This window comes from Myotis nattereri, assembly GCF_964212035.1.
Source record: "Myotis nattereri genome assembly, chromosome: 9".
Taxonomy (NCBI): domain Eukaryota; kingdom Metazoa; phylum Chordata; class Mammalia; order Chiroptera; family Vespertilionidae; genus Myotis; species Myotis nattereri.
Genome location: NC_138084.1, coordinates 61138538 through 61146469, shown reverse-complemented (window position 1 = coordinate 61146469; position 7932 = coordinate 61138538). Strand labels below are relative to the sequence as shown.

The following is a 7932-nucleotide window of genomic DNA, read 5'->3' as shown; positions in this document are numbered from 1 at the left end:
AAGGAATCCAAAGAGGACCACACCAAGACACATCATAATTAAAATGCCAAGAGCAAAAGACAGAGAGAATCCTAAAAGCAGCAAGAGAAAGAAACTCAGTTACCTACAAGGGAGTACCCATACGACTGTCAGCTGATTTCTCAACAGAAACCATGCAAGCCAGAAGGAAGTGGCAAGAAATATTCAAAGTGAGAATAGCAAGAACCTACAACCAAGATTACTTTATCCAGCAAAGCTATCATTCAGAATTGAAGGTCAGATAAAGAGCTTCACAAATAAGAAAAAGCTAAAGGAGTTCATCACCACCAAACCAGTATTATATAAAATGCTGAAAGGTGTCCTTTAAGAAGAGGAAGAAGAAGAAATAGGTAAAGATACAAATTATGAACAACAAATACACATCTATCAACAAGTGAATCTAAAAACCAAGTGAATAAATAATCTGATGAACAGAATAAACTGGTGATTATAATAGAATCAGGGGCATAGAAAGGGAGTGGACTATTCTTGAGGGGGGGGGGGAAGGGATGTAGGGGATGGGGGAAGAGAACGGACAAAAATCGTGCACCTATGGATGACACATTGGGGGGGGGGGGGGCCTGAAGGCGGAGAGGGGGTAGGAACCCGGAGGGGAGCTATGGGGGGAAAAGTGGAACAACTGTAATAATCTGAACAATAAAGATTTAATTTTTAAAAAAATGAACATGGAAACAAGAGAGGACATCCCCTGGGTTTAGGGGACTGGAGCACAGCAGCACCCAAAAGCCACCTTCGGATGCTGGGACCTAAGCTGGGCTGTCCATGGAGGGTTTGTCCTCAGGCACAGGCTGGGCTTTGGGATCCGGAGCTGTGCGCACTGCGCCCACTAGGCGGCGCCTCTTAGCCGGGACCTGAACAATGGACTCTTGAGTCCCCTGTTCCCGAGGACGACGACCACTCTCACGACCACCTGTGCCAGTTGGCTGGCGATCTTGGGCAGATGGGCCCGAGGTTGGCTGTGAGGATGGGTCCGGCTTTGAGGAGCAGAAGGCTGTGGCAGCCGCGGGCTGGGCAGCAGAGGCAGAACCCCGGCCTAGCGAGGGGCACAGGGATGGCTTATGCACAAGGGCCCGCCTGCCACAGTGGCCGCGGGACCCACGGCCCATGCCCACTGATCTAGGGGAGTGCGTGGCCCGATGGGGCTGGAGGTGCCTCAGGCCCAGCTCCACGTGGTCCACAACAATCCGGTCCTCTCCGCGTTTCCACAGCTCATAGCGCTCGGGCTGCAGGAGGCGCACGAACACGTCCATGGAAAAGCTCACCCGGGCCTCCCCGCAGCTGCACTGAGAGGCCACTTTGCCATAGTCGACCCATCGCGGGGTGGCAAAGTTGATGGCCTCCGCACAGTTGAAGCCATGGTTGAAGCCAGCGTGGTAGCCATAGGGAAAGGTCACCATGAACTCTCCAGCCTCCTGAGTGATGCGGCTGAACGGGACCCCGTTCTCCTTGAGGACAGTGGGCGAGATGAGGGCTACCTTGTGCCGCAGGAAGGCCTGGCAGCCCCGAGAGCTGCCCGGGAAAAGCTCCCTGGCCAGGCGCTCCAGGCGCTGGCCGTGCTCTGGGGGCACCGCGTACCACGTTTTGGGCTCCCCGAAGTGCAGGTAGTTGATGCTGTAAAGGTCCATGTCCTCCGTGTGCCAAGCGAAGGTGGTCTTCCACATGCCAAAGTACAGGTAGGGGGTGTTGACGCCTTCGATGACAACCCCACACTCCTGCTCCAGCAGGTCCTGGATGGTGCCCAGGTGGCCAAGGTTCCATTGTTTAGTGTTGGCGTCAAACAAGGAGCCACTGATGTCAGCGCCATATATGGGCGAGTCGTACAGGCGCGTTTTCCAGTATTTCCGCTCCAGATCCTCAAAGTCCAAGTGTGGTGGAGTCTGATACTGTGCACTGTTTGCCAACAGGCGATACTCGCCCACTGTCATGGCCCTCTTCTTTTTGTGGTATTGAATGAACACACCTGCTCGCCCAGACGCCACCTGCTGGAGGGGAGTGGCTATCACCATGTCATTGACATCATCGTAGGTCTGTCTGGCTTTCCATTCCTTGGGTGGAATGACCTTCGCCAGGCCAGCTCGGTGGGCACCTTGGGTTTCCATGTAACCAACATATTTGTTGAAATCTTTAAATTCTTCCATGGTTGGGTGGAAGGTCATGATTGTCCCACTTGGCTCATTAGACACCATGGCTGCAGTGTAAGCAGAGGATTCCCAGGTTCTCAGGGATGTTTTAGATTCCTGATTATGAGGGAATAATGTCTTCTCTCTTGTTTTTTTTTTTTTTTTTTTTTTTTTTAAGTTTTGGTATATCTGTGTGACAGTCACTCAGATTATTTGACAACTAAACCTTTTTCAGGCTTTCCGCCTCACCAATGGGGCCCATGCAGGCCTGTACTTTGTGCTTGAAGGATATGGATCAGTCCCCAGGGAGCAGACGATTTGGTGGGGAGGGAGGAGATTGGGTCTCAGCCTGCAACACTGTGAGTCTCTCAGTTGGAGTGTTAGAGTCTCTGAGGCTTCTCCTGGATCACAGGCTTGAGTGCCTGGATGGCTCCTCACCCCGCTGTAGCGGAAAGTTTCCTCAACGAAGTTAAAAGCTAAACCGGAAGACAAGAACACAGAATATTCATAAATAATTACACACACACACACCTAACAGCTAATAGAAATTATTCTAAAACCTGATTCTTAGGAAAGACCATTCAAAATAAAAAGACCTAAGGGTGAAAAGTACAAATAAATAAGCACAGTATAATAAAATAGGGGACACATCTAAAAATGCACCTGGGAGAGTCTTAAAAAATTAAAGTTTAACCTTATGAACACCTCGTTGATAATAATTTTGAAAAGTAAAATAAATCATTTTCTCAAAAGTACATATATGCCAGGCTAGTGTGCCTCCATGGTTAAGCATAAACCTATGAACCAGTAGATCATGGTCGACTCCCAGTCAGGGCACATGCCTGGGTTGTGGGCTTGATCCCCAATGGGGGATATGCAGGAGGCAGCCGATCAATGAATCTCTCTCAACATTGATGTCTCTCTCTCTCTCTCTCTCTCTCTCTCTCTCTCTCTCTCCCTCTCCCAAGAAAAATAAAAAGATTTTACTTTAAATTATGTTTTTCCACCTGGCAGGTGTGGCTCAGGGTTGAGCATCGATCCATGATCCCAGAGGTCTCCAGATGAACTCCCCGTCAGGATACATGCCCAGATTGTGAATTCGATTCTGAGTAAGGGGCACAGAGGGGGCTGCTGATCTGTTTCACTCTCATCGATGTTTCCGTCTCTCTCTATTCCTCCCGCTCTCTTTCTAAATAAATCAACTGATTTTTAAAAGAATAAAAACTTGCTGTAACTCAAGGGAATGATATTCAGATGCATATTTCTCCATGGTAAATAATATAAAACTATAGTCAGTTCTTTAAACTTGTAATAGGAAAATAGCTCTTTTGGTCACAAGCACAAACAGGAGAAATCAAGCGACCTACCTTCCACCAGCAAAATCCCAATTCCAGGTGAAGGTACCCAGGATCCAGAAAGACAGTATCTGCTTGAGAGCTGGCCTTCAAATGCAGCCTACATCCTCCTGGGCCTGGCTTTATACCCGGGCCATAGTAATCTCCTCATTGCCCATCCAATGGGATCTGGGGAGGAGGCCTCGTTAATCCTTTCACTTTGAGTAGGCCACCTTTTAAATCAAAGTAAAAACTAAACTCCAATCGTTAAGCAGATTAGGATGTTAAAAATAAAGGAGTGTGCTAAAAATAAAGGAGTGAGTAAGGCAAACCACACCAATATTAGAAAAGATAACCCACCCTAGACTAGCAGTCATTAATATCATTTTCTCAGAACCTGATAGATAATCAATCAGAGAAGAAAATTAAATGCTATGAAAGTTTGAATAACTGCAACAACTTCAATCACATAACCTGCAACCAAACAACAAATGGAAAATGCTCTTAAATATGTATGAAACACTTACAAAATCTTATCCATATAAGACCACAAAATAAAGATCAATAAAAATTCCACAGAATTAACATACTGAGAACCCTCTTGATCACAATCTAATAAAATTGAAAGGCAGCAATAAAAGGTCTCCCTCCGGCCCCGTCCAGACTGCCTGGCTAAGTCACCATATTCCTGACTTCTAATCTCATTATGTTTTTGCTCAGTGACAAATTTTAGGTGCATTCTTAGAAACTGGTAAAGCACTCTTATTTTGATAGCTTGTGATTAATTTTGAACGCCATTCAGTTTTCCACCCAACCTTTATTGGTAAAAAACAAAAAACAAAAAAACCACAGCAAGTCATTGTTGGGTCATGATGTGTAGTGTGACGAAATTTACATTTGTGGTTGTAGTTTTAAGTAAGGTGCTCTTACTTTAAAAGAAGGAGAAACTTCTGCTCAAGTTCTGCAAATGTTTGGGATTTCCTAGTTTGGGACAATTTTTGGTTGCCATTATTTACTTTTTCTCTTAAGGAATTCTTGTTGGGGTGATAATCCTTGGGTCCTGAAGGGACATAAACTCCCTTTCTGGCTTTCAGACAGGCTGGACATAGTCATTTTCTCAAATTTTCTAATTTTTAGGTAAGAAATTAAAGATGAGAGTGGAGGGGGGGAGAGAGAGAGAGAGAGATGTTAATTCAATTTCTGATCTGGTATCTTCTCATTTAAAAACTTTCTTAAGAGAAAATAATAAAGTCAACAATAAAAACTGAAACAACCATATTTATTTGAAAATTAATATATATATATAATTCCTATAGTAATATATATATCTAAAAATCTATTGATGTTTATTTTTAGCTCAAGCAATTACTAAAAACAGACAGAATTATGCAAAAGAAAAGATATGATTGATGATAGAAAGGGAAACAAGCCCAGCTAGTGTGGCTGTATGGTTGAGTGTAGACCCATGCACCAAGAAGTCACAGGTTCTATTCCTGGTCAGGGCATGCGCCCAGGATGTGGGCTCCATCCCCAGGGTGTGCAGGAGGCAACCGATCCATCAATATTTCTATCTCCCCCTCTATCTTTAAAATCAATAAAAACATATTTTTAATCTTAAAAATAATAAAGGAAAACACACAAGAATAGAGATGATTGATAAAAACATAAATCTGATACTTTTAAAGAAGACTAAAACGCAGATCTGGAGATACTGATGAAGGAAGAAATTTCTAGGACCGGGGCAGGAAATACACAGCATGAACCTGGAGCGTCTTGTAGTGCCTGAAATTAAGGACATAATGAAAACAAACACATCAATGAGCACACATCAAAGGGGCACAGGAACCCAAGGAAAGGGCTCCCAATGGCCAGAGCTCAAATGATTTCAGCAACATTAGAAAGTAGGACTGAATTACAACCACAAATATAAATATCTGAGTCATGCTGATAGAAATGGTTGAGTAAATAAAAAATGGAGACAAATAAATCCCTCCTGCAGAAGATTCCAAATATCCTATGTAGTACTGCACGTAAAGGAGGGAAGAGTAACACCCTGTTCCCTGAGTGGGGCCATTTGCCACAAGGAGTAGTAATTTTATAGCGGAGAATGCTGACAATTACTATTTCAGTGAGAGTCCTAAGTTATGTTGATAGCTTATGCCTTTGATATGATAAAAATGGCACTTCACCTTTATAATCTTCCTCTAAAAAACACATAGACCCTGGCTAATCATAAGAAAAACATCAGACACCCTGGCTGGTGTGGGTCAGTTGGTTGGGTGTCATCCCATGCACCTACGGGTTGCTAGTTCGATTCCTGGTTAGGGCACATGGCTGGGTTTTGGGCTCAATCTCCAATGGGAAGTGTGCAGAAGGCAGCCAATCAATGTTCTACTCGCAGGTTGATACCTTTCTCTCTAAAATTAATTTTAAAAAAAAATTTTTTTTTAAAAAGCCCATCAGACAAATATCTGAGAATAAATGACAGCAAAGAGAAACCGAAAGAGACAATAAAGTAAATTAACTTGGAATTTTGGATGTGATTTTTTTTTAAATATATTTTATTGATTTTTTACAGACAGGAAGGGGGAGGGATAGAGTTAGAAACATCAATGAGAGAAACATCAATCAGTTGCCACCTGCACACCCTGTACTGGGGATGTGCCTGCAACCAAGGTATAATGGCCTTGACAGGAATCAAACCTGGAACCCTTCAGACCGCAGGCTGACGTTCTGTCCATTCAGCCAAACCAGTTTGGGCTGAATGTGATCTTGGAACATGCTGGGGTCCAGCCCCAGCAGGTCCAGGGTTTCCCAAAGGTGTGAACGAAGTCGGGGAAGAAGGAATGACACGGAGACAGAGTTCAGTTGGTCATCATAGGCCTGTTCTCTAGCCAGGATCTCCAGCCAAGTTCTGTGTCTATTGTCCTATTACATCTGTATTTATACCAGTTGATTTTAATTCTATCCATTCTATTCCAAAGGTTAGGGCTTTCTTATCTCCATTCCAAGGTTACTCTATTGTTCTATTAAGCTACAAGGGAGTAACTGAAGGAGATTATCCTAAGTAAATATTATGTAGCTTAAGCGTGATTGTTCGTAGTTAAAGTGATTAATTACCCGCCTGGCACTTAGTTAAGGGGTTTTATTCCCTCCCTAACTCCAGGGAAAAATCCTCACTTGGAGAAACAACCTTTCTCAGGGAGGTGGTCCTGTTTAAAACACATAGCCTTAAGAGGGGGAGCAAACAAATGCCATAAACGCCAGGTCCCTTGAAACATAAGCTGTGCAGATGTTTCTTTCCCTGCAGCGACTGTGTCAAGCAGCAAGGGTGGATCGGCTTCCGGCAGGAACATAAAAAGGACATTGAGTAAAAACTGAGGAAATCTGAGTAACAGATTTATTAAATAACGTATAGGCCTTGATTCATTAACTGTAACAAATGTACCACAGTATTGTAAGGTGTTAATAATAGGGGAAACCATGAATGAGGTAGCATGGGGGTAGTTATATGGGGGGAACTCTCCCAATTCTCTGATCAAATTTTTAATCTAAAACTATTCTAAAAAATAAAGTATCACTAAGTGTAAGACAATAATAAATGAGAAGGTGTCAACGAAGAATAGAAGAACGAAAAAAATTAGAAATATAATCTCTTTTTAAAAACAGTCTACAAAACAGTGCAATATATAACAAACAATTCTATAAACCAGTACATGATAATTTTTTTAAAGCAGGAAGGTTTAACATTTTTTTAATTATGAAATATGTTCTTATAGAAATTCACAAAGCATATTTGTACAGCTTAACTTACACATATTAAGAACTATTCACATCTATGAATAACCATAGAGTGAACAAAGTAGAACCACGTCCCAGGTCCAGAAACACTCTATTGCCAGTCACTCTGTACCTGACTCAGGCTCCTCCTTCGGGAGCACTGCCTCATCTGCCTCTCCTACTAACCCTGTCCAAACTACAAGCATATTAATCTCAGTAAACAATACGAAATTAAAACTGTACCTGTTTTTTTAAAACTTTCTAGGACCTTTAAAAATAACCCTTTAAGAAGAGAATGTTTTCATGTACCCTTTTGTGTATATTTTCCCCTCATTTGTGTCACGCACAGAGCTGGACTTTGTTTTGTTCGTGGGCTGCATTCAATTGTACAGACATTTCCACTGCCGCTGGGCCTTCCCGTTGTTTCCTCTTCTGACCTCTTACTCCGCTGCTGTGCACATCCGCCCACACATCTATTGGAGGACCCCGCACCAGTGCCTACAAATTAAGCTCTTGGTCATAGGTTATGTGAATTCAAATTGTACCTTGCTACTGTTTCTCAACAGTTTTCACCAAGTACACCCTCACTAGCTTCACAGGAGGGTACTCACTGCTCTTCACTTGTTTATTCGGTGCTTCATGTGCCTGAGGGTAACTGA

General features: G+C 43.2%; 1 protein-coding gene across 1 annotated transcript; it reads right to left on the bottom strand.

The window, feature by feature from the left end:
* Positions 1-785: 785 nt before the first annotated feature.
* On the bottom strand, positions 786-2225 carry LOC308525546 (lysine-specific demethylase 4D-like; the record flags this gene model as incomplete). The annotated part of the gene is made up of 1 exon (XM_081100336.1): positions 786-2225. One exon carries the CDS (start codon positions 2223-2225, stop codon positions 786-788), a length of 1440 nt encoding a protein of 479 aa, XP_080956462.1.
* Positions 2226-7932: the final 5707 nt, after the last annotated feature.